Here is a 26,753-nt window from a genome sequence, read left to right as displayed (position 1 = left end):
CAAGAGTGGGGTGGGTGGTGGGCGTGAAGTATGAAATGCATGACTTCATTGTAAATCAAACTGATGTGAAATCAAGCTAATTGATGTGTAATTGTATGATATGACCACTATGTGGCGCACCGTCTACTCTTCCTTTGTGTTGGTGGAGTGGATAAACAAGGAAGTGAATTTACAACCGGCTCCAAGATACAGCCAACCTTGTCAACAGGTCTGCTCCAGACTGGGAGTGATTATACCCATATGTCCAGATGATAGAAAATCATCAGATAATCCATTTAGACTGTGTAAATGTTTTGGAGATTGTGAGGATAGAATGAGTTTTCATCATCTCTTAGTTGTTGGTAAGATTGATGTTTTACTAGACAGCAAATAAAAAAGATTTATTTTGGGTTGTTTTGGCAGAAATGTAACACATATTTTCATCTTGCTGTGCTCCCTATTGACCACTTGGTAGTTTTTGATCACATTTTTGGCCTCAAACAAATACTACTGTGTCCCTTCAGAGGTCAAAGAGTAAAGCAGACTGTCAGGACACAGTTACTAGAACTCCCCATTTCTCATACACAGAGGAATCCCAGCATGCACTCTGTTTGTCTCGGGTCAACAATGAGCACCGGGAGCATTCCACACATACCTGCACCCTACTGCAGAATCCCCTACCCAGAATACCTTTCAGCCAGCAGCCATTTTTTATGGCCCACTACCTTTCCCTTTTGCCTAGATACAATGTGTGTGTGGGAGTGTGTGGGAGTGTGTGTGTGTGTGTGTGTGTGTGTGTGTGTGTGTGTGTGTGTGTGTGTGTGTGTGTGTGTGTGTGTGTGTGCCTGCCTCTGTGTGAGAGAATGTGTGAGAGAGATAGATAGGCGTATTATGAGTATGACACCCAACAAGGCAGAAAGAACAGCTAACAGCTAAATAATAAAATAATTTCTACTATAAAACATCATTGATGGAACCCCCTAAACATTGAAATGGAAGTCCATCTGTAACTCAGTCTGGGGATGTCAGTTAACCCCTGGCCTCCGTCATACCCTGTGGCCTCCTCCATACCCCCAACTGAATCTGGGCCGTCATATTCAGCGGAGAGTGGAGAGGAGAATTCCATCCGGGATGGGTATGAAACATTCAGAGCAGGCCAGATCGTCATTTTAGAATTCCACAATTCTCATAAAAGGAAAGCTGTATTTCATCGTAATCAAGATGTGATTTAGCAACATAGCCTGCCGATCAACATAGACTGCTGATCAGGGGAGGCTGGTGGAGGTAGAAATCAGAGGACAGGCTCATTGTAATGCATGGCAATGAATGAGGAATGGTATCACACACACACACACACACACGTTTGATACCATTCCTTATTCCGTTCCATACATTACAATGATCCCGATTTCTACCTCCACCAGCCTCCCCTGGTTGATATAAGGTCAGGTGATCAGGTGTGCTTCGTGTATATCAACAGCAGACAGGACAATGGTAGGAGATGCTGAGGCCAAGAACACACATACATGAGTTATATCCACTGACCACAGCCTTTAGGTATGTGGATCACTACTGTCTGTTTCCTGGCGCTGACGGTGGGAGGTGAGCCTCAACCTTTAGAACCAGCCAAGGACTGTGTGTCCTCTGATGAAAGGCTACATCCAAATGAAAAGGCTAGAACTGATGGACACTCACTAACAAACTGGTCAGGAAGATCCAACAGAGTAGTGGGGGGGGGGGGGGGGGGTGAGTCGTTCCATAGAGGAGGATAGCTTCCAGGGGAGGCTGGTGGAGGTAGAAATTGGAGGACGGGTTCATTGTAATGCATGGAATGAATGGAATGAGGAATGGTATCAAACACGTGTGACTGACATATCACCCTGCTGTAGGTGTGGACGTTCAGTAGCATCAGTTCCTTTGAGGTACACTCCCTCCTCAGAACAAGACCTAAACTGGATCTAAAAGAGAAAAGTGATAGAACAGATTCCTGGTGGAATACTTTTGAGAGAGAGAATTCCTAGTTCCTCCCTTTCCGTGAGTGAACCACTCTAATGACATGTTTGATAGATTCCTCTTCATGACATGTTTGATAGATTCCTGATGGGTTCCTCTTCACAGCTTTCAATGAGCCCGCCCTTGGATTTCTACCTCCACCAGCTTCCCCTGATAGCTGCTGAGGAAATGAACTGTTGTGTAAGAGAGAGTGCAGGCCTCCTCTGGAAGATATGGATCACAGCACAGTTCAGAACACACACAGAGCATCACCGTACAGAGAGGATGAATGCTGGTCAAACAATGCCACATAACGCATCCTCCATATGTGTGTCCTCCGTGTGTGTGTGTGTGTGTGTGTGTGTGTGTGTGTGTGTGTGTGTGTGTTTGTGTGTCTCAACTGACACTGAGAAGTCCTCGTTTCCTTGAAGAGACAGGGGATGGTCGTGGGCACATTGGTTTTGTAGAAAGGGCACTGTCTTTACCAAATGAAGCTTAACCACCACTCGTCACATGACCTCACCCACCCACACACACACACTCATCACGTCCTGTCCCCATGCACCTCCACTCCATCTTCATCCTAACCTTTAGCCCTTCATCCAAACTCCAAACGTTCATCCCCAATTCATCATCCCTTGACCACCCACGCCTCTAGCAACCCACCCCCCCGGGCTAGCCTCTAACCCATATCCTTTACCCCCAGATCGTTGTCCCCTTACCCAAATCCCCCCCCCCCCCCCCCCCAGATGTCTGTTCCGGAGGTGCTCTCCTGTTGGACGGTGGCCATGTCACGCTGGGTGCTGCCCAGGCCTAGGTGCAGTAGAAGCATGGTGAGGTGGGACAGAGGCAGCGGCAGGGTCAGAGGCAGCGAGGGCGTTAGTGTTTGCTCTGGGGAGCTGCCTGTTCCTTCCTGTTCTGTTTATGGGCCTTGAGAGTCAGACACCCTGGCTCCTCTTTCTCTCTCTCTCTCTCTCTCTCTGTAAGTCGCTCTCATTCTATCTCTAGCTTCTCTCCCCTCTCTCTGTCTCTCTGTCTCTCTATCTCTCTCTGTCTGTCTGTCTCTCTCTCTCTCTCTCTCTCTCTCTCTCTCTCTCCCTCTCTGACCAGTAGTAACCTAACAGCACTCTGACGGGAGCTATGATGATCTGTAGTTTCTCTCTCTCCCTCGGACACGGCCATGTCTTCAGATTTCTTATTTCTATGATTCTTCTCTGCGTTGCCCATCCACATGGTCAGTGTTGATCAAAGGGTAGGTGAGGTTGGGAATGGTTACACTGGTGCCACACAGGAGTGTGATGGGGGAGAAGGTGTTTCTGAGTCGTCCTGTTAATTGACTTTAGGTTGTGTCCTGACTGGGTACAGGTATTGCCAAGAAAGCAAAGATAAATATTCAGACTTACATTGCCTTACACTTATATATGCAGTCACACACATCTTACATGGACTTACATACACTTCCATTCTCCAGTCACACTCATGGCGTACCCAGGCATACACTTTCACACATACACTTTCACACACACACACACACACACACACACACACACACACACACACACACACACACACACACACACACACACACATACATACACATACACAGTCTAAGGCAGACACATATAAACACACACACACACACACACACTAAGGCACATTCCATTTAAAAGTCAGTCGTTCACAAAGTTGATTCATTCTGTTTATGTTTGATGTCCTATAAAATCTGTCACTTGGATAAACTGCTGTTTTTATGTTGGCCCATGGGAGAGGAACCCTTTTGAACATGGGTCGCCCCACCAAGCCACCTCAAACCTTGTAAACCGTGCGCCTGTCTCTCACTGCGCAGTGATGTCATAGTTAGGCAGCCCCGGGTGAGGGAGTGGAATGTTACAGGCTGTTGATTGAGGCAAGGGATTGTGGGACAGGTCCTGAGGAATGGTGTGTGTATGAGGTGGGGTGGTTATGTGGAAAGTGAATATGTGTGTGTGTGTGTGGGGGGGGGGGGGGGTTTACTGCGACACTGCTGTGTGAAGACCGGTCTTTGTGTACGGGCCAGCTGTGAGTGGGGGAGTGTGTGGACGGGCCGTACATTCACAGCAAACTCCCAAAGCTAAATAAACCTGCCACCCACCCCTCACGTAGAGGCACAGATACATGCAAGCAGACAGGCAGGCAGGCAAGCAGCCACACACACACACACACACACACACACACACACACACACACACACACATACACACACACACACACACACACACACACACACGCACACACACACACACACATACACGCGTGGGCATTCATAGTTACATGTGTCCTTTCCACGATTTTTAGATAAGGTAAGATTATGGGATTGTGACACCAAGCTAGTTCTGTGGGCAATAGGAGGGCTGGTGTTATGGTTGGGAGGGGTGGTGGGGGTCCGAGAGGGGGGAGTCGGGGGGTCCTGACTCATGGGAGACTACAGTAATGGATATATTACACATTATATACTGTACACACACACTAGACAGATGACTGATCATTTCAACAATTTGGAGATAAGGTAAGGTTATGGGATTTTGACCCCAAGATCATTTCCTACTCCAAACCCCACCTTTCACAGTGTGACTTATGGAGTAGGGGTCTATGGAAGGGGAGGTGGGGGAGTTGAGGGAGGGGGTTTGAAAGTCATGGGAGACCCCAGCGAGAGAACAGTGGGGTTGTTTTTACAAAAAAACGGAAAAACAAACCTCCAGCCTTGCTGGTGGCGAGAGTGGCACTTTTAAAACAGCACTGGGGACTCTTAAATCTCAGCAATGACTGATTTACTGGAGGTCCTCGGGCAGGGGGGCAGGGAACAGGGGGGCTTCACCCGTCTTGGGTGTAGCAGGTGTGGGATGTGAAGGGTAACGGTGGGCCCATCAGAACCAGGAGAGAACCAGAGATGGGACAGCCTGGCAGATGGGGCCAGGAGGAAAAGCTCTTCCTACTGTATACCTCTTCCTCTACCTCTTTGTGTATAACACTTTCTACATGTTTTATCATTATATACAGTTACTGTTGTTAGTTAGTTGCCTTTTTTTGTCACATATCTTAGTCACGTGTCTTTTGATGGCTAGCCTACTAATGGGGTACAGGGTTGGGCCTTATTCCTGCCATCCACAGGGCTTAACCACCTCTGTTGGTCCACTTTAGGCTTAGGTTTGTTCTGACCTCTTTGTGAGGGGGACAGGGTAGCAGTGAGCAGGCAGGGGTCAGGGGTCACAAGGTCAGGGTTCTACACTGCACTGAATATCGAGTTTTTTTATTTTTTATATGCCCGCTCAAAAGCGTGGTGTGTAAGGTGTACAGATCAGACTGCTGCAAAGGAACTTTTTTTTTACTGTTTATTTTTTTTACAGACTGGGCTCTTTTAGGAGGTGAATACTTCTGCAAGGCGATGTATTGAATGGACATGGTTGTATTTGGTGTACAACACTGTGTCAGTGATACAGAATTGAGTGAGTTATTTGTCCCTAGCCATTCCTACAGAAAAATCAATGGGCTAATACTCCGCAATGAGCAAGAGGAGAGAAAACCAGCAACGGACTCCATGGATGACATCATGAAAGTGTAAATGTTGGACTTGCGTGAGGTTGCTGTGGACTCTGAGTTGAGGCTCATTAATACTTGTCATTGCATAGGCCATTGCTGTATAGGAGCCTTTCTTTGAACTCAAGAGCATGTTGTCATTGTGCTGATGGCTGAGAAAGTGGCTGTGGCCTGTCTAGCTCACTTTGGGGACATTGTTCAGAGCTGCATGGAAGGAGCTCTGACATTTTGGGGACAGATCATTGGCACTCTGGGTGCCCCCCCCCCCCCCCCCAACTCCCACACACACACACACACACACACACACACACACACACACACACACACACACACACCCCATGACAGGGGTGTTGGGATGTTGACTCCCCTGTTTGCCTTGGGAATTCCAAGGTTGCCGTACGTAGAACGGGAAAGGAGGGAAGAATGTGGGAGCTTCACTTCCCAAGGCCTGGGACTGTCAAGCCATCTAAACCATCGGACAGAGACATCCCGACTATAGAACTGTCAAGAGTCACTGAGATGTATTATTTGATGTGCAATAGACTGATATTTGAAGGTTTTTCAATGCATCTCCTCTCCTCTCCGCTCCTCTCCTCTCCTCTGACCCAGTTTCCATCGATAGATAGAGGCTTGGAGGGTGGGTATTGTTTGAAGGGTAAACACACAGAGAACTAATTAGATCCTGCATCCCTCAGTGCTGTTCAATAGCTGAGGTTCCCCTCGGCTCATTATGAAGAGGCTGGGAGAGACGAGGCTGCTCCAACGCAGGAGACCAAGCACAGTTCTGAGACACTGACAAATTGCAGACTGGGCCCAGATTGGTCTATAGGTTACAAATAGACCCATTAAAAGCACTTGAGCAAGAACAACACAAGCCCTCACATACATTCACATGCATACTGTGTATTCTGTACACATGCCATTCTGACTGCCATCCACTCATTTAGATGGTTAATAACGGGGGGGGGTTATTTTTAGTACGACCCAGTTAGTGTTTTCATTGAGCCTCTAAATAGTGTTCCTGGGGAATGGTTAGGCGAAAACACAACTAGGCAGTGTGACTCTCACTGGGGCCTCTGAACAACGTTGCACGCAATACGCATCATAAACTTTCTCAGGACACCGAGGAGGCCTGCTGGCGGGTGGGAAAATTCTAGTCACTCTCAATTTGTGTGTGTGTGTATGTTTTCAGTGTGTGTATGTTTTCAGTGCGTGCGTGCGTGCGTGCGTGCGTGCGTGCGTGCGTGCGTGCGTGCGCACATGCATCTTTGAGTGTTTTGGATACTGGGTCACTCGTGCTCATTATATGTGACAGACTCAGAAGTTAAGAATCCATTGGCCGTACCCTTCACACGGTCCCAGTGATTGAACCTTGCCCATGTACTTCTTATTCACACAGTACAGCATCAGACTGCCTGGTTCTTGTTAAGGGTCACACACATGCTTCTAATCCCTTGACTGTAGCCATGTGGGAGACCCACTGTGCTGCTCCAGCTCCCTAATGTGATAATAAGGTGCTGAAACCTCTTGTAACGTCCTCCTTACACCCCGCTGTATTACAGTCTGTAGCCTGGTTTCACTCTCTCTCTCCCTCTCTCTCCCTCTCTCTCCCTCTCTCTCCCTCTCTCTGTCTCTTATATTTTCTTCTCCTCTTCTCTTCTCTTCTCTTAGCTTCTCCTTTTCTTCTTTTATCACCCCCCCCCCCCCCCTCTCTCTCTCTCTCTCTCTCTTTCTCTCTCTCTCTCTCTCTCTCTCTTTCTCTCTCTTTCTCTCTCTTTCTCTCTGGTAATTAGTTGTAGTTGCTGATCTGGGCCTTTTGTGTGCCAACAGGAAATGGTCATGAGTTTGGCTTGGCAGGTTGTAAATGGGCGAGAGCAATTAAAGAAAATATTCTCCCCAATAGGAAAGAGAGGAGACATTTATGATAACGACAACCTGAGAGATGTGTTTGACTCAAGAAGATTTGTTCTAGCAGTGGTTTAAAATTGCCAATATTAATTAAACACTTCACTAATGCAAATGCTGGACCCTGAAGTTGTATTTCAAATCATTCCTCCTCTAAAGTTTAAACGTCTCCACTTCATTTGAACCATATCCCTTTGTATGACTCAGTTTCATGTTCTAATAACCAATGACTCAAAAATGAATGACTCCAGAGCAAATATTAGAGTTGTTCAAACATAACTTGAGGAGAAAGTGCTGTCTGCATACTGTCGGAAAAAAGGTCAAAACATTGCTGGTTCCTTGCTGATTCCTTGCTCGATCTATTAACTGATGAACAAAGTACTTAGTGTAGTAGCAACATATGCCTCAACTCACTCTATCTCAAGTGCTTGTTTAAACACAGTGTGTCACTCTCCAACCGGAGAACAGTCTGAATGAGAAGGCCACTGAGAAGGCCATCAGTGACCTCACTCTTTATAAATCACAAGACACACTTCTTGGAGTCAAAGTGGACATGTTTAATCTTACTCAAGCACATGCTTTGACAGCTTATCATGATAAAGCCTGGATGGTTCATTGAACTATGCTAACATGATGCGGAATACCAACTTGAGATCTGCCTGTGTAACTCTTTCACATCAATGCGTGATTGAGGCGAAAGCACACAGGTCTTGGGTTGATGAGTGACTTTGCCGGTGGGCGGTGGCTGTGAGGCTTCATTAATGGAACAGGAAGAGAATTGAAGCACAAAGACAAACACTCTGTCTCATTACAGACTCACTGACGTGTACCTTTCTCACCACCGCTTAAAGTGTGTGTCTGTCTGTGTGTGTGTGTGTGTGTGTGTGTGTGTGTGTGTGTGTGTGCGCGCGCGTGCGCGTGCATGTGCGTGTGCGCGTGCGCGTGCGCGTGTGTGTGTGTGTATGTGTGTGCCCGTGTGCCTGTGTCCTGTGTGCGTGTGTGTGTGTGTAGGTGTAAACATACCCCAGAGCTCAGAGCAGGCCTATGACAGGCCTGCATTCAGCTCAACTAACATGAGTGTACTCTCTGAGTTCAATTGAGCCATTTGTCTAATTTCGTAATACTGCATACAGTCCATGTCTTTCATCACCAGCCCAATGCCAATCATCACATTTAGCCTCCTGCTGTCTTAGCTGACAATAACTGATGCAAGCTGACTTGGCTGACGCTTGCCTGTGGAAGACGGGATGGGACTTCCACCCTTTCACACGCCTGTGTCACCTTGGTTCCACCCCATATACACGCACACACACACACACACACACACACACTTCATTCAGCCACCCACGGTTGGAACACACTGCTGCTCTCTGTCCAGTCTCTAACACTCAGTGACTCCTTCACAAACACACACACATACACAAACCCACCCACACACACACACACACACACACACACACACACACACACACACACACACACACGGAATAAGAACATAAACACACGGTCTTTACAGAGGCTACAGTATGTAAGTATATGGACACACATACACATACCCACAGAGGTGTTGGTAACAGGGTGGACACCAGAGAGTTAGGCAGGTGTGGTGGGGGTGGAGGACAGGTGTCAGAACTGCCCTGGAAGAACAACATCATCATAGCACAACAAAGCCACCACTGAGTAAAAGATTGGGGGGAGTCCCTGACTCAGCATCCCCCCAGTGTGTGCTGGGACAGGTGGCAGCCTGGGAGCAGCTAACACCCAAGCCCTAGATGGCCAGGGTGTGTTTTGGCTTAAACACTAATGAGTTTTAGTGCCCTTAAAGGGGACACAGAGTCCGGACTTGAAATGAATTCCAGTGGGAGCACAGACCACATTATTCAAAGCACATGAGGAAATACTCTCCTCGATGTCAATGTATGTCCTGTGCCATTGGCTGACATTGTGGAACTGGACAGGTTTTGCCCCCCTGTATCTGAATATGGTTCTTGGAGAGTTCTTGTCCACTTCCACCCATTCCTTTCAGTCAAGTCCTCGCTCACATTCTTACACTCAACCACCTCTCTCTCCTCACTCCATCTCTTACTCCTTCCATTCCCCCCCCCCTCTCTCTCTCTCTCTCTCTCTCTCTCTCTCACACACACACACACACACACACACACTCACATTCACTCATACTCACATTCACTCACACTCTCGCTTTCTCTCTCCCTCTCTCTCTCTCTCTCTCTCTCTCTCTCTCTCTCTCTCTCTCTCTCCCCCTCTCTCTCTCCCCCCCCCCCCTCTCTCTCTCTCTCTCCACCCTCCTCTCTGGCTCCTCCCTCCCGTAGATATAAGCCAGGTCCATGCGGCGGGAGGCTGTTCGGAGCTCATATCCCAGGGTTCTCTCTGTCTGTCCGTCTGTCTCTCTATCTGTCCGCCTGCAGTGATTATTTCCCCTTTGAACGGCCCCTCACAGAGCAAGGTAAGGCCAATCCAGTACTCACTTTAGCTCATTTTAGGATGATTGTAGAATATTCTGATTATTAGATTGACGCAGTAGTTAATGATTGTTTGTATAGAAAACAAAAACTTCTACTATGAACTTAAAATGTATGCACGTTGGTGGAAACACCTGATTTCATTTTCTTTGATGTGCATATTTGACTGTATGTATGTATGTGTGCCAGTGAATACTGGTTGTACAGTATATGGTGTTAAATGGTCAGTTCAACTTTTCAACTCTGAATGACAGTTCCATAATGGTCTTTAGTACTCCAAATGATGTGCTAAGTGATGCTGTACTAAGTACCTGTACCAATTATTCATTATATCACATATCTTTGAATATGCTTGTGTTTTGTCTCATTGTAACTAAACGAACCTGTTGACTGTTGTAGGACAGCACAACATTGACTGAACTTTGTTTGGCTCAGTGAACAGTGAGTTGGGAAGCAGTGTCAAATCGCTGGGAACTATGTCGATGAGTCAAAATACTCTAGCCTTTAGCTTCTCCAGTAGAGTGCTGTCTGTGTCTATAGTGGCTACTTCCAATAGCGGAGGTCAGTGAGATATCTGTGAGGCATTGTCATTTCAATTTCAATTCAAATAATGTTTCCAGAGCAGTTGATTGTGATGCAGAAACATGCACTGTAACAATCAATATGGAGAACAGTATATTTAACCAAAGAAAACCGACTAGTTCTACAGACTAGTGAATCTATTCCATGCTAGGTCTATGAAGGTGTACTTGGCTACTACCAGACCTCACCAGCCAGTGCTGTGGCTCTTCTCCCCAGAGTCCACTGGTCTGGGCCAGGAGAAACCAGGAGAAGCCAGGGAAGCCGCTAGGCCCTATCCCCAGCGAGAGGTCCTGTCTCCCAGGGTGTGTAGTGACAGTGCCCCCTTGCGGGTAGCTTTGCCCTAGTGCTCCTCCTAGATGCCATCCCTAGGGCACTGGAATGTGTGCTTCCATGAGAGAATCCTTGTGTGGAAGGCATTTGTGTGTCTATGTGTATTTGTGTTTGCAGTGTGTGTGTGTGTGTGTGTGTGTGTGTGTGTGTGTGTGTGTGTGTGTGTGTGTGTGTGTGTGTGTGTGTGTGTGTGTGTGTGTGCGCACGCGCTCGCATACGCGCGTGTGTGTGTGTGTGTGTGTGTGTGTGTGTGTGTGTGTGTGTGTGTGTGTGTGTGTGTGTGTGCGTGTGTGTGGGCTGTGAGCAGGGATGTGTGGCAGTGGGATGAAGCCAAACTATCAGGTCTGTGTGATAGGGGCAAGAGCAGACATTTGGTGAGAAAAGAGCTCAGAGCAAATACTGTCACTGGTTGAGAGCAGCCATTTCTCTCTTGACAGCTCAGTGGGTGGGTGATGCTCTCTCTGGAATAATGACAGCTTGTTGGTCTGTCAATCAAATTGAAGGTCTAGTAATGTTCTTATGCTGTACAGTAGTTCTAGTTGTGAGGAGGTGATGTCGTTTTAACATTACTGCTGATGTTCATGTCCAAATCTGGTTGAAATCTGGTCGAAAGAAGGTACTCAATTCAAAGCTCAATGTAGATCAATGCTGTGTTGCAAGGATTCAGTCAGGGAATAGATTGATCTGGCAATAGTCGCAAGCATACGGCGGCTTCATGACTGAACCAGACCAGTGGGGAAACTGTTCCTCTCTGACCAAACATATGGTTACATTGCTCTCTAGTTGTCCTATTCTAGCTGCTGTTGTGTCTGTGGGCCATCACAAGTCTTTTCCAGGCGCTTATTCAGGATGTAGAAATGTTCCAAGCTTGACAGAGAGAAGACACCTGATAGAGCAGTCATAAATGCCTCTGCCATGTGGAGTAGAGATGAATGCCCTTTGTAAGAAGTGGATGTCTATCTGCAATATTCTGAAGGTTCCTTCGCCCCTATTGAATGTTCCACCCTGGGGCAATGGGCTACTGTGCACTTCATGTTCGTGAGCATCAAACATGTGCTGATGCTGCCAAGCCTTACTACAATCTTTATTTCCTATGGATGGGGTTCAGAAAATACACTGTTGCAGATAGACAACTTGAATGTACCTGCTGGATTATCTGGCCCTGATGTGATGTGTGATGTCTTGGTGTGACGGTGGATGGTCAGTCCCAGGGGAGGCTGGTGGAGGTAGAAATCGGAGGACGGGCTCATTGTAATGCATGGTATAGAATGAGGAATGGTATCAAACAGTGTATGTTCTGAATGTTTTGCAATACAATTAGCCCTTCCTCCGATTTCTACCTCCACCAGCCTCCCCTGGGACTGAATGGGTGGCTGAAACACAAGTGTGCTGGAATATCTATTTATATATCTCTTCTGATCAGTAGATAAATAGCACTAGAAAGTCTCTCGTTCTTTTGTTCTTTTTAACTCTAAGCTCTCATTTGAGACGACAAGCCGCTGAATGAAGTTCTCAACAGTTCAGGCATCTTTTTCCCCCCTTTTTTGGACAGGGCGTATTTTCCACAGCTTCACTCATTGTGAATTCCTCTCTAGCCTACTTATTTCTGCACATGGAGACCAGGCACACACATACACACACACACACACACACACACACACACACGCACGCATGCATGCGCGAACATTAAAGAGGAGCAACTGTGAACCTGGCAGAAGTAAAAGTTGTTCACCTTTAAACCTGTGAGCAGCAGGTTAGTGTGTTAGGGGTATGGGATGTGTGTGTGTGAGCCATGTGAACCTCAAACAGAAGTTGTCCCTATTTTCCCCTCCAAGTGGACACAAGAGGTACAGGGTCAAAGAGGCCACTGAAGTGTGTGTGTATGTGTGTGTGTGTGTGTCTGTGTCTGCGTGTGTGCGTGCATGCGTGTGTGCATGTGTTAAATAGCATGTTTGAGCATCCATACACACTCCTCTCAGATATTTAAACTGGAGAAATTCAGACAACAGAACGGACACAGGGAACCAGAAAGAAAGCAAGAATTATAGAGGGACAAAGGGAGAGAGAGAATCTGTAAACATTGCTTGGTCGTTTAGCAGCACAGCTGTGGCTAAAAGTACTTGCTAACAGGACATGTGGCGGAGAGTGTATCCCTACAGAGTATGTGTGTGGGGGGTTTGCTGTGCGGGGAGGATATTTGAATAGGTGTTAATTTTATGAGGTGTGTTCTGTGATAAAGGCTGTGTTTATGGAGCTCCAAATGTGTTTCACTCGTTCAGAGGAACCGCAGAGCTGAGGTATTAGGAGAAAGATGCCCTCACCGAGCTGTGTGTCTGTATCTCTTACCTTGCTTATCCTGGCCCTGTTCACCAGGTCTTTGATGTAAATCTGACCGGCTCTTCTGAACTCTCCCAGATGTTACAGGGAAATGAGGACGCTCCATCATGGCCATACGATGATAAAGAACATGAGCCTGAAACTGGGAGATGGAGGTGGTGTTTCTTGGCTCTAGTCCTCATCTGTATTACTGTAGCTATTCAACTCAATAAAACACAGTGAAAAACAGACATTATTGTCGAAGCTGAACTGCCACAGTGAGGATTGTGTGAAAAGTGATATGCTGTCGTAGTGATATGCTGTCAGACGAATGTACTTTATGAATCCTTGGTACTGTAGTTATTGGCTTATGATTTCATTTGAATGTGGGTCTCTCTCTCTCTCTCTCCCTCCCCCCCCCCCCCCCCCTATATTGTTGCTGCTCTCCTGGGCCATGGACTGGGTACACTTAGGGAGAGAGGAGAGAAAGAAGTAGTAGACGGTACAAGGGAGGAGGGGAAAATGTAATGAACGAACGGTTGCGGTGGCTGGGAACGGAATCAGAAGGCCCAGTGGTTTTCTGGACATGCTCAGTGGGCTTGGAGCTTTGTCCGTTGGTTATTGGGAATGTTTTTCTACACATACTGTACATCCAAATAGAGAAGTCACACACCCTAGTCCCGGAGAGCTACAGGGAATTCACCCTAACTCTGCACTACACGTTGATCTGGAGTCTGACCCCTGTACCTTCAGCCTTTTGGGGATAACAGTCACCCCCAGCCCCTCTCTGTCCCTCCCTACAGCACCCTGATGGACCCACTCTTGCCACCCTCTCTCTTTCTCTCTTTTTTCCCTCTTCCCCTCTCTCCCCACCCACTCCTCCCCTCCTCATCCCCTCTCCTCCCATTCTCACCCTCTCCCCTCCTCACTCTCCTGGGAGGACTTCCAGGTCACTGAGCAAGGATGTTCCTATAATAGTGAGAGAGGGGGAAGAGAGGAGGAGGAGGAGAGGAGGAGGAGGAGGAGGAGGAGGAGGTGGTGGTGGTGGGAAATATGTCACTTCTGTCTTCTCTAGGAACAGAGGAAGAAGTGGAGACAGAGTAAATGAAGATGACTCTATATCTGGAGGAAGATTGGAAGACAATACTGTAGGAAGGGGGGGTGAACAGATGTGTCTCGAAGCATTGTGGAGGAGCAGTAAATAGAGATCTTTCCATCTCTCTGTGAAGGATGGGTGGGTGAAGAAGAAGGGAGAGTGTTTTACAGTGCTCAGCTGTGTACTTGGCTCTACTCTCCACTCTGTCAGCAGAGTTCACATTCCTCCATCTGTGTGTGTGTGTGTGTGTGTGTGTGTGTGTGTGTGTGTGTGTGTGTGTGTGTGTGTGTGTGTGTGTGTGTGTGTGTGTGTGTGTTCTCTCCATTTCTTATGTCCATTTATAGATGGGCCTGCGTTGCACACACACACACACACACACACACACACACACACACACACACACACACACACACACACACACACACACACACATACACACACACACACACACACACACACACATTTGCAGCATGTGTATAAATCCAGGAAACCAGACCCAGGTGTATTTCCATGAGTGAGACATCATGCTGTGGACCACACCCTTCTCTCTCTTCTCTCTCTCCAACCTCTCCCCATCTTTTCCCCTCCCACACTGTTGAGATACATGATGACAACTGTGGACATTTGGATATTTTCACTACACACCAATTATTGTCAGTTCATAGTGTAATTGTCCACGCTGTTTGCATTCTTTGTGTAACACGGCATCGCTATGCTGTGCTCTCAGCACAAGTTAATGACTCTATGAACTGGACTCAAGCAATAGAACGCTTTGTTTCATCCATTCTAAACAACAGAATGACATCTTTATGAGGTTTAGCTGAGAGCAAGTATGTCTCTGTTTATTTTAATAACAATATCTCCATTTCAACCACCCATCTTACATTACACTCAGTCTGGAACATGCTCCACTCCCACAGCCCAGCTTTGACTCCTGAAACTGAAGCAAACCAAACAGCACTCTAATAAGACCCAGTCGATATCCCAAGTAAACAGTGAGACTGTAGGGGACCTGTTGGAATACTTCCCTGTTGGAAATGCATCCCTCCCTCTCTGAGCTTTAGACAAGACTGGATTTGAGAGAAAGCTGTGAAGAGGAAACCCTGCTTCTATCTATCTTGTACAGCACTTTCAGCTGCATTCTTATGTATGAAAGGTGCTATATAAATAAAAGCTTATTATTATTATTATCAAACATGTCATATGGAGTGGTTACCTCAAGGAAAGGGAGGACATAAGAATTCTTGAGGAAAACGTATTCCACTAGGAATCTGTTCTGTCAGTTTTCTCTTTTAGATCCAGTTTAGGTCTTGTTCTGAGGAGGGAGTGTACGTCAAAGGAACTGATGCTACTGAACGTCCACGCCTACAGCAGGGTGATATGTCAGTCACACGTGTTTGATACCATTCCTAATTCCATTCCACACATTACAAAGAACCCATCCTCCGATTTCTACCTCCACCAGCCTCCTCTGATACAGTCACATGATACCTGTGAATGTGGTAGATCACACACCTGATGTCCAGTAACAGCACAGCTTTGTTTATGGGAAAAGTAAGAAAGGTGGACATCTGGAAGCCGTCGGCGGGGAGGAAAGACACACACACACACACACACACACACACACACACACACACGCACACACACACACGCATGCACACACACACACACACACACACACACACACACACACACACACGCACACACACACACACATGCACACACACACACTCACACACACTCACGCACACAGATGAGACAGCTTTGAAAACCTTTGATTATTTTTTAGTCTGTCTGGGGCCAGCAAGGCGTGCTGAAAGCTCAGTCACGTGTGACCAACCACATGCGGTTCTGGCTGCAGATGTTGGGGAACATGGTCAGGACCGCAGACTTCCGTGGTCATGGTTGCTCTGCCCCATGTCGTCCAGTGGTCAAGGTAACTTATGCTAGTTGCTGTAGTTGGAGAATTGTCTCCATCTGTGGTTTAAACGAGTTACGAGGCGGGGCACAGGAAAATGAATGAATTGAGTAATGAATGAACCAACGACATACAAACAAACGAATGATCAAATGAATGAATGAGAGATTTAATGACCCAAGTGCATGTGTCCGTAATGTATGTGTTGTTTGACCGTGAAGCCTTTCTAGCCAAGGTGAACAGGGGAAGGCTTTAAGAGGGTGGTAAGCTTACCTTGGCATATGACTAACCTGGAAAACAGTGTGAAAAAACAACATGCTGTTGTTTTTCCCTTCCAGTAGCTGTAAATCCAGGTTGGTTGTCAGTGAAGGTGATGATTTAGGGGTCTGTCGTTTTGCAGTGGCGTGTGAAAAATCAAAACAGCAAAACCGTGTGAGAAACCACTCACATCACCTCACCCCTTGCCAATGAGGTCACAACAGTACTATGCAGTAGGAGACCATACATTCAGTTGCCAGGATGCTAAGGTAATGTTTGTTTTTTCCTGACCTGACCGTGTGTGTGTGTGTGTGTGTGTGTGTGTGGGGGGGGGGGGGGGGGGGGTGGTTGGAGGAGAACATAAACACTTTAACACCCCTAAACAGTAGACTCATTGAGTTGACACTAACATTTAACATTTAGACAGTGCCAAGCTGAGGGGATGTGGGTTATAGCAATGCCATCATGTTTGATGCTAAACGAATGCAACCCTTTTATGGTGCAGATGGCGGGAGGCGACTCAACAAATGCGACCAATCCTTAAAGGGGCAGCCAATTCTCCTTTGGCTGACAAGAATTTCAGAGTTAGTATGAGCACACTGTAGTCATTAAATTGTCGGTCTACATTGTCTGTGTCCGTCCATGTCAATGTTTTCATTAAACCCTGGGAACTCCTTGCTTGCTGGTATGGAAACTTTTCCTGATGTCTCCATGACAATGTTTGGATCTTGTCTGAAACTGAATGAAACTTGTTCCATAGCTGTCATGTTCTGTCAGACTGATTACTCTCCCATAGGTTCTGTGATGCACACACACACACACACACGTATGCACACACACACACACACACACACACACACACACACACACACACACACACACACACACACACACATTTACAGATTATCTCTCTCCCTTTGTCCCAGTACTATACTTGCTTTCTTATGTTTGACACCATTTCTCATTCCATTCCATGCCCGTCCTCCGATTTCTACCTCCACCAGCCTCAACTGCTTGTAGCACAGTTCTGTCGTTCCATGTTGCCTATGCATGGCTGCAACAGTAGGTGGAGCAGATAGAAGCAGAACACCGTGTGGAGTTTGGAATGTTAGAATGATCGATCTTCTCCCAACTCTTTCTCACTCATGGTTAGAATTGGTTGTGGTTAGAAAGCACTGTTGCTCAATCATTTCTAGAATGGCACTGATTGAGACAAACTATAAGGCCTCTGACCTCTGACCTCTGTCTCTGTTCTGAATGCCCTCTGTGTCTATACCAACCGACTGTGCTCTGTAGTTACACTGAGCCAGACAGACAACTCCTATAGCCAAACTATCATACAGAACCTGTCCTGAGTCCACCTCTCTGTTCTACTGCGTCACACAGTCCAGGCTGTCCTAGTTTTACAGCACTATCATCAACCTCTATCTCCATCCTTGGGCTCATATGGCTTTATACAGTAGATTGAAGCTGGCAAACTGTGGTACAGTACTGATGGTACGGCGGTAGCGATGAAGAGAGGGGGAATAGATTTATGTCCATGACAGGAGTGTGAAGTCACAGTTTGCAGTCAGACAGACGAGACACAGACAAGTCCCCCCCCCCACCGCCCCCTCTCAAACTCCATGTTTTGGATCACAGATCTATTTCCATATCGTCACCAGCTACGGGGACAGAAATAAGGACATGGAGCAGGAATGGAGGAGGGCTGTTGTTGGGAAAACTCAGCAGCATTCCTCCAGGGCTCTTTGGCACGTCTGACTCCCATCACCACGGAAACGAGACGGGCCCCCTTCAAAGGCACGAGAGGGCTGGCTCCCACGGAAGGAGTGAGGGTGACATGTCCATGTGAGAATCGCCAGCCGCCTGAGAAAAGGTCAAGGGTCAACGAAGACTCTCATCCATTATCGGCTCGCTAATGCCAGAGCCAGAGATGGAGATGGTTATATTGTAGGGCTGCGGTTATGGGGTTAGGTTGGAGCTGGATACAGGGCTGGGTGGTGGAGATTGGCTCTATTGCAGGGCTGTGGCTGGAGCTGGGTTATAGGTATAGGGGCTGGACGGCTTGAGCTGGGGATGGAGCTTAGTCAGGGGTGTAGGCTGAGGCTGAGGCTGGGGCTTGGGCTGGAGCAGCTTGGGCTGGACGGCTGGGATTGGGGCTGAGCCTGATGAAATAGGACTGTTACCACTCCTCTCTCACTCCAAGGCCCAGCCAGAAAAACCTAAACTCAAGTAGACAGAGCAGAACCGCCTCCCTCTGGCTGAGAGAGCCAACACAAACTCAAACGTCTCCCTGTGTTACTGCCCTTCAGAGGAGAATACTCAGGAGGGGGAAAATGAGTGTAAGACTAGAAGGTGGTCTGGACTGCTCTGTTGGACTGGACTTCTGTCGGATCAGAGCTCTGCTTGTTGGACTGGAGCTCTGTGTCCTGGATGAGAGTAAAAAGGGACTCAAATGTAAACACACACACACACACACACACACACTGCTCACAGTACTGTGTGTGTACAGTATGATGTCAGACATTGGCTCGAGACAGACACCTGCACTGTGACTCTCTCCAAGGTGCCTCTCTCTCCTTATCTCCTTTCCTTCTTTCGCACTGATGTCAAAGAATTGGACAAGTGACTGCAAATTGCCTGGTGGACTGCTTTCACCTTCACTGAGTTCTTAAATCAGTGCAGATGAAGGGAATGAGAGGGGGGGGGGGGGGAGAGAGAGAGCACAGCTGAGTGTGAGGTGGTTGTGTTTTCACCTTGCGTGTCTATAGGTTGACTTATGGATGACAGAAATATCTCTCACTCCTGTAAAATCATCAACGAGTGGCAGGCAGTGCATGTGCTTGTATGCAAACACACAGACATGTCAAACATGTCATCACAGGTGTTAAAAAAAAAAACATAAAGCCTCTATGACACTTTATGAGCATTTAATTTAAAATCCTTTCTGTGCATTCCCTGGATTATCTATCTAGAAAAGCTATACTCACTGCTGTGAAAATGCGAGACATTGTTGGATTTCCCTGTGGAAGAATGGTGTGATATTCCTCGAATGGTGTTTCCCAGTAGACTCCTTGTCACGATGGCACCACTGTAGCTCAAACCCAGGATGTGTAGGACCCATTGTATAACCCTAGCATGTTGTCTTACCAGCCCACTCTAGATCTATTCACTAATGCTGCATTGGAAATGAGAGTTTGTCCAAGACATCATAGGATTCAAATTCAATCTCATTGAATCATAGCTTTTGTCTCCCCCTTGTGGTTGGGCGTGTCTCTGCATGGCTGTTTGATCCAGCCCAGTCTGACTCCGATAGACCCATTCACCCCTGGCTGAAGAATGTAACATTTCTACCAGACTAAGACAAACCATCACACAGGCTTTAGTTTGGGCTAAATATAGCATCACACACAAGCAGGTAAAATACCTCAGAGGATGCAGGAGGGGAGTGAGTTTGACAGGAACATTTTACAGAGTACATGGTCCACACACACGCACACACACACACACACACACACACACACACACACACACACACACACACACACACACACACACACACACACACACGCATGCACACACACACACACGCACACACACACACACACACGCACATACACACATCAACAGGGACCCATCAATACTACCTTGTGTTTTATTGAAATTGATTGATTGACAGCCTTATTTTCATTCTCGCAACAACCTTGTTCCATTTTCAAGCAGTGAGTTTTTAAATGGTTGGATTACTATTCTGTAACAAGTCATTCCTGCATATTTTGGCCAGGTCAGTTCTAGTAGAATGTTATGATTTGGATCTGTGGATGTACTCAGAGAGAGAGAGAGAATAAAGAGAGAGACAATAGAGAGAGAGAGAGGGAGAGAGAGAGAGAGAGAAACAAGTGTGTGTGTGTGTGTGTGTGTGTGTGTGTGTGTGTGTGTGTGTGTGAGAGAGAGAGAGAGAGAGAGAGAGAGAGAAACAAGTGTGTGTGTGTGTGTGTGTGTGTGTGTGTGTGTGTGTGTGTGTGTGTGTGTGTGTGTGAGAGAGAGAGAGAGAGAGAGAGAGAGAGAGAGAGAAAGAGAAAGAGAAAGAGAGAGAGAGACCCCAAACATAAGCTAATAACTACAGTACAATACACACACAGGATTCATGAAGTATATGAGTCTGACAGCATATCACTTTTCACACAATCCTCACTGTGGCAGTTCAGCTTCCACAATAATGTCTGTTTTTCACTGTGTTTTATTGGGTTGAATAGCTACAGTAATACAGATGAGGACTAGAGCCAAGAAACACCACCTCCATCTCCCAGTTTCAGGCTCATGTTCTTTATCATCGTATGGCCATGATGGAGTGCCCTCATTTCCCTGTAACATCTGGGAGAGTTCAGAAGAGCCGGTCAGATTTACATCAAAGACCTAGTTGACAGGGCCAAGATCAACTTTAATATATGATTAATAATCTCATGTATGACAAAAAATACTTTCTTCTCCAACCACCTTCTCTTGAATAAATGGATACTTTTTGGTGTGAGTGAGTAGGCTGAAATGCCCTTCTTCATAGACATAGTGTTTTGAAGAACTGATTGAATGTATTTTCGTACGCTTTCATGATAAGTATACATTTCCTTGTCAGATCATTGATACTAGGACTATTTAGCACTTTCCCTTTTAGCTTGCTCTGTTGTTTGGAAGCCAAGGTAAAGTTCAGTTAGTGATCACTGTTGTTGTAAGACTGAGCTTGTTAAAAATGCTGTGAGTTTCCAAGTTTGTCATTATCACATTCTGCAAGCAAAAAAATGTGTATGGCTTATTCATCAACAACTAATATATTCTTGATGTGAGAACGACCATCAGATAAAGCGTCGTTGTTGGTACCAGTTGTTGGTTCCGAGCACTTAGTCGAATTGTATGATGCATTGTGATGCATTGCCCTTAATTATCCAGCAGAGGGAGACGTAGCAATGACAAAGTGTGGAGGTCATATCCCCTTTTGTAGGAAAAGGCTTTTATGTCTCTCAATTGGCCTACTGCAGATTTGACAAACCAAGCGACAGACAGGTGGACAGACACACTGGCTGACAGACAAACTGACAGACAAACTAACAGACATGATAGATAGATAGATAGATAGATAGATAGATAGATAGATAGATAGATAGATAGATAGATAGATAGATAGATTGATGGGTTGGTGGGTTGGTGGGTTGGTTGGTTGATTGATTGACACATCGATGGACCGCTTGATTGTCTTTCGATCAAGCAGCTGACTAATATCCTCTTCTCTCTCCTCTCCCCCAGGCCATGGCCGTGCCTCCCCTCTCTGTCCCCCTCCTGTTCATGCTGCTCCAGCTTGCAGTACTACCCCTCGTCCATGGGGGGGCATACTATGGCCACAAGCAGCACCCCCAGCATCCTCAGCATCCGCAGCATCCCCAGCATCCTCAGCAACATCAGCCTATGCCACACCTCTCTCACATGGGCATGGGCAAGGAGGGCATCCCCCAGCAACAGTATATGGGCAAGGAGATGCCCCACATGCAGTACCCCCAGTACAGGAAGGAGTTGCCCCAGATGCCCATGCATATGGGCAAGGAGCACCCCCGCAAAGGTGGTGTTATGGGTGGACAAGACAAAGGTGAGACAGGCACTTAATACGGCTTATACCGTAACAGTTCTAACATACATCTTAAAGTTTAGCACAAATCTCCCACTGACATTCATTTTTTTTAAGTTTCATATCATGTTGTCAGCCACTGTTTAGTAAGCCTTACTGGTTTAGTGTAACCTTACTGGTTTAAGCCCATGTTAATATTGATGGTAAATATCTTTCTAGCCTTTTGCAATGTGTGTGTGTGTGTGTGTATGCATGCATTTAAAATGCTCATTACCTAGTGTCCACTATTAGATATGTAGAAGTATTTTTTTTCTTTAGGCTACAGCCTTTATCTCATATGACTGCAATCATGCTGTGCTTGAATGACTGGTTGTCCCACCCCTCATAGGTCAGACTATTCCCAGTGGGGCTGCAGGAGGTCTCCCAGGAGATCTCCAAGGAGAGGCAGGACCTCAGGGACCCCCTGGACCCCAAGGACCCCCTGGACCTCCAGGACCTCCCGGGGAAGGACAACCAGGGGACCACGGAAAACCAGGCCCCCCAGGTCCCTCAGGATTCCCTGGAGTGGGCAAACCAGGGATGCCAGGAATACCAGGCAAGCCAGGCTCAATGGGGGAGCCAGGAATGCCAGGAGATCTGGGTCCCAGTGGTGGAGAGGGGCCGATAGGGCAGCCTGGGCAACAGGGTCCCCCTGGCCCTCCAGGACTACCGGGCATAGGGAAACCAGGAGGTCAGGGGCTTCCCGGCCAGCCAGGACCCAGAGCAGAGCCAGGACACAAGGGCCTGCCAGGACTACCGGGGTTACCAGGACCCAAAGGTGACAAAGGGATCGGTCAGCCAGGACAGCCAGGGCACAAAGGGCCTTCTGGACCCCTAGGACTTGTAGGCCCGGCGGGGATGCCAGGCATGGGCAAGCCTGGGATAAATGGGATGCCAGGCCAACCAGGTCCACCAGGGAAACCCGGCCCCCCTGGAGAGCTAGGACTAGCTGGACCATCAGGAGAAGGTGGGCAGCCAGGTCCACCAGGAATACCTGGCCATGGAAAACCGGGCCAAAACGGATTGCCAGGACAACCAGGCATGCCAGGCGGAAAAGGACACCCAGGTCCCCCAGGGTTGCCTGGAAAACCAGGATTGCCTGGATTTGGTAAACCAGGATTCCCAGGACCAAAGGGTGATAAGGGGCAGAGTGGGATGCCTGGAGGTCTGGGAACAAAGGGAGATAAAGGTCACGGAGGACCGCCTGGTATGCTTGGACCACCTGGACTCATCGGCCCCTCAGGACCCCCTGGCCCTATGGGACCCCCTGGGGGTCTTGGCATTCCAGGTCCAAAGGGAGAGGGTGGACAGGGAGGGCCAAAGGGGCTTGATGGTGCTCTGGGTGAGCCTGGTCCTCCAGGGCATCCTGGTCAGAATGGGTTCCCTGGAGAGGGTGGAGAGCCAGGGCCAAGAGGTACACCCGGACCCATAGGGCCCAAAGGAGAAGGCGGACACAAAGGCTTTCCAGGTGCTCCTGGTGTTCCAGGACTGCCTGGTCCAAAAGGAGAAGGAGGACAACCTGGCGAGGAGGGTCCCCAAGGCACTAAGGGTATTCCAGGTCTGGCAGGTGGTGGAGGGCCTATCGGACCTCCAGGTCTTCCAGGAACAAAAGGTGACAATGGCCCACCTGGTCAGCCCGGTATCCCAGGAGAGGGAAACCCAGGTGTTCCTGGTCCTCTTGGACCTCCAGGAAAGGATGGCCCCAGTGGAACATCTGGGCAACCAGGACAGCCTGGCCCACCTGGTCCCCCAGGCCCACCCGGAACTCCCGCTCTGCCCCCGGACATGTCTGGGGTCCTCCCTGAGATGGGCAGCCTGCCAGGACTGGACGGAGTCAAGGCCGGCAGTTACGGCAAGAAGGGCAAATACGGGGGCAATGGTGGAGAGGTGATGGGTGTCAGCGGGCTGGAGATGCCCGCTTTCACAGCTCTGGTGACCACACCCTTCCCACCTGTGGGCTCGCCTGTAGTGTTCGACAAGCTCCTGTACAATGGCCGTCAGAACTACAACCCCCAGACAGGTGTGTTTACCTGTGATATACCCGGGATCTACTACTTTGCCTACCACATCCACTGCAAAGGAGCCAACGTGTGGGTGGCTCTGTACAGGAACAATGAGCCGATGATGTACACATATGATGAATACAAGAAGGGCTTCCTAGACCAGGCATCAGGGAGTGCAGTGTTGCCTCTGCAGCCTGGGGATACAGTGTACCTTCAGCTGCCCTCAGACCAGGCCGCAGGACTATACGCTGGCCAGTACGTCCACTCCTCTTTCTCTGGGTATTTGTTGTACCCAATGTAAGAAACCAAAACTATAAAGAGAAAAGAGAGGGTAAAAGTGAGTGAGTGTGGTGCAAAGAAATGTAATGTATACATTGATTATAGAATTCTTTAAATTGATATGTTTTTTTTATTAAAACATCAATCATCTGTTGAGGTCTACGCTGTTGAGATCGACAGAGATGGGGGGGACAAGTGAAACTGTCCCCGGAAAATCCAAAAGAGGAGTGTGAATGTGTGAGTACAGTGCATCTATGCAGTTTTTAGAGGCATTTATTTTGGGAGTACAAAGAGTTCTGTATCTACCACTCTGAAGACATAATAAATGTTAAAATGTTAACACTGCATTCAAGGAACCCGCTAACACCAACTGGGTAACATTTCGTGAAATGTAATCATATATCAGTTTGTTTGAAGATTTGTCACTGACTGAAGTGGAAAATCCATGTAAGAAAGAATGGGACATGTGAGATGTAATTCTTGTATTGTCCCAAAGTGCCATGTTCTCTACTTGCCTTGGCTTATATGTTCTTATCTAAACTGGCAGCTGCCCTAAATGATACTGTGGCAAAGAATGTAAATTGGATAACTTTAAATGAAAAATAATTAAAATCTATAATCACACCTGAATAAAGTTAAAATCAGGTGATTTGAAAAGTGTGTTTGAGATTCAAAATTTAAAGCAGGGTGCCAACTACCAAATTCAAAGTCTTTTTGTGTTATGTTTCGTTTTGTTTTGTTCCGTTTGTTTGATTCTTTGTTTTACTGTTGCATACAGCACCATCTGTGATGTTTTGGGGGGATTTTGTTGCATGAAATGAAGGGCAATATAATGTATCATGGGTGTACAAGTGTTGTGCGATACCTCTTGTGGTATGCAAAGAGTAATGCTCCAACAGACACACTGTTTTACCCAGAAATATGAAAACCACTGCTGTCATTTCACAAACCTATTTCTTGCTGTATTTGTCTGTCATCAGCTGACTGAAGCAGTAGGGTAATGACCAAGGTATAAAAAAGTTAGCGAGCACAGACCCTAATTTAGGAGGTCCAGACATTTGTACAGTACTGTAAATAGGACATACATTGATTTCAATACATTTTCCATGCAAAACTTCTAAACATTTGAAAAAGCTAATCTGAAGAACGTTGAACTTTGTTTTGAGGAAGTTATTTAGTAATTATGGCTTAGCATACCAGAAGTGAAAAAATGTGGGTTATAGGTACTATATGTGAAGGTAAGAAATATTGAATACAGGTACAGGTACAGGTATACTGTGTAGTGCTGTAATGCCCATTAGAGAGAACGCCCAAACTAAAAGCTGCAATGTGTATCTACAGTGTGGATATTTTTGGTATGTTTCAGCTTCTTTAGAGCCCAAAGAACATACAGTAACAAAGAATAGAGGCATAGCGCTGTAAATGCCTGTGTGCCCCCCTCCCTTACCCCAAGGCCCCCAGCACATTAGACTTGAATGCTTAGACTAAAGTTTGATGACTAAAAGTTTTCCTACAGTATTTTTCTCTGTAATTTATTATTTTAACTACTGATCTCCTGAATTTGTATGTGCAAAAGTGCAAGGGGGCCTTAATAATGAAAATGAATTTTGGTGGAAATGGACATGTATTATTCTTTCTTTGGGACCATGGTGCTACATTCAGTATAACCAAAAGAAAAGTTTTAATGTTTTACCGTTATTACTGTTGATGTGGTTTTTTAAATAAAGATGATTTAATTAGGAACCTATTTGTTACTTAGCATTTCTTCCTTGCTCAAGGGTTTTAAACTCACACAAGGACACAAGTATTTCTAAATAACTAAAAGAAGATTTTGGAGGTTGTTCCACGCCCATGGTGTATAATAGGAAAAAAATCTCTCTGCAACTTACTTGAAACATAATTCTTATCCTAAAAACCAACACATACACACATGCAAAAATGTGATGCTAAGAACATTTGTTTTATTTGTTTCTACTATGCATAAAGAAATGAAGAAATAAGTATACAAGAGAGTAAGAAAAGGGTGAATAAAAAAAAAGAAAATGAACGCTTGACCATGAGTTCAGTTGTCGCTTTGCCATAACAATTGATTATCTGGAAAAAAAGACAAGAATACGACAATGAGTGGGATTCAATTATGCGTGTCAATATCCAGATGGTTTCCATGTATATCTGAAATCCACTCTTACCTTTGGATTTTGCAGAATGTTTGAGGATCTAATGTAAGGTCTTGAAACCCACACGATGGGTTTCAAGACCTTATTTTAGCCCTTTTTCAACCCATCAAAATTAGCACACCTGAGGGGAGGGGAGAAATAGGTCAGCTGAATATCAGTTAAACAAAAAAAAATTCAAAAGACAAAAGCATAATCTAATTTGTTGACCTGCC

At 46.7% G+C, this 26,753-nt stretch overlaps 1 protein-coding gene across 2 annotated transcripts; it reads left to right on the top strand.

Annotated features, from left to right (window-relative positions):
* Positions 1-9,842: 9,842 nt before the first annotated feature.
* On the top strand, positions 9,843-24,386 carry col8a1a (collagen, type VIII, alpha 1a; the record flags this gene model as incomplete). Of its 2 annotated transcripts, XM_083681625.1 has the most annotated exons (3): positions 9,843-9,913; positions 21,728-22,064; positions 22,432-24,386. In XM_083681625.1, the coding sequence occupies 2 exons, from the start codon at positions 21,731-21,733 to the stop codon at positions 24,384-24,386; spliced, it is 2,289 nt and encodes a 762-aa protein (XP_083537751.1). The 2 variants fall into 2 exon arrangements, with proteins under 2 accessions (XP_083537751.1, XP_083537752.1); XM_083681626.1 differs by lacking the exon at positions 9,843-9,913 and having other exon boundaries at positions 21,911-22,037; positions 22,459-24,386.
* Between the last annotated feature and the right edge of the window lie 2,367 nt (positions 24,387-26,753).

The sequence above is a fragment of the Argentina silus genome, assembly GCF_951799395.1.
Source record: "Argentina silus genome assembly, chromosome: 12".
In the NCBI taxonomy this organism is placed as follows: Eukaryota; Metazoa; Chordata; class Actinopteri; order Argentiniformes; family Argentinidae; genus Argentina; species Argentina silus.
Note: the sequence above shows the minus strand (reverse complement) of the source record. Positions and strands in the feature narration are given on the sequence as shown.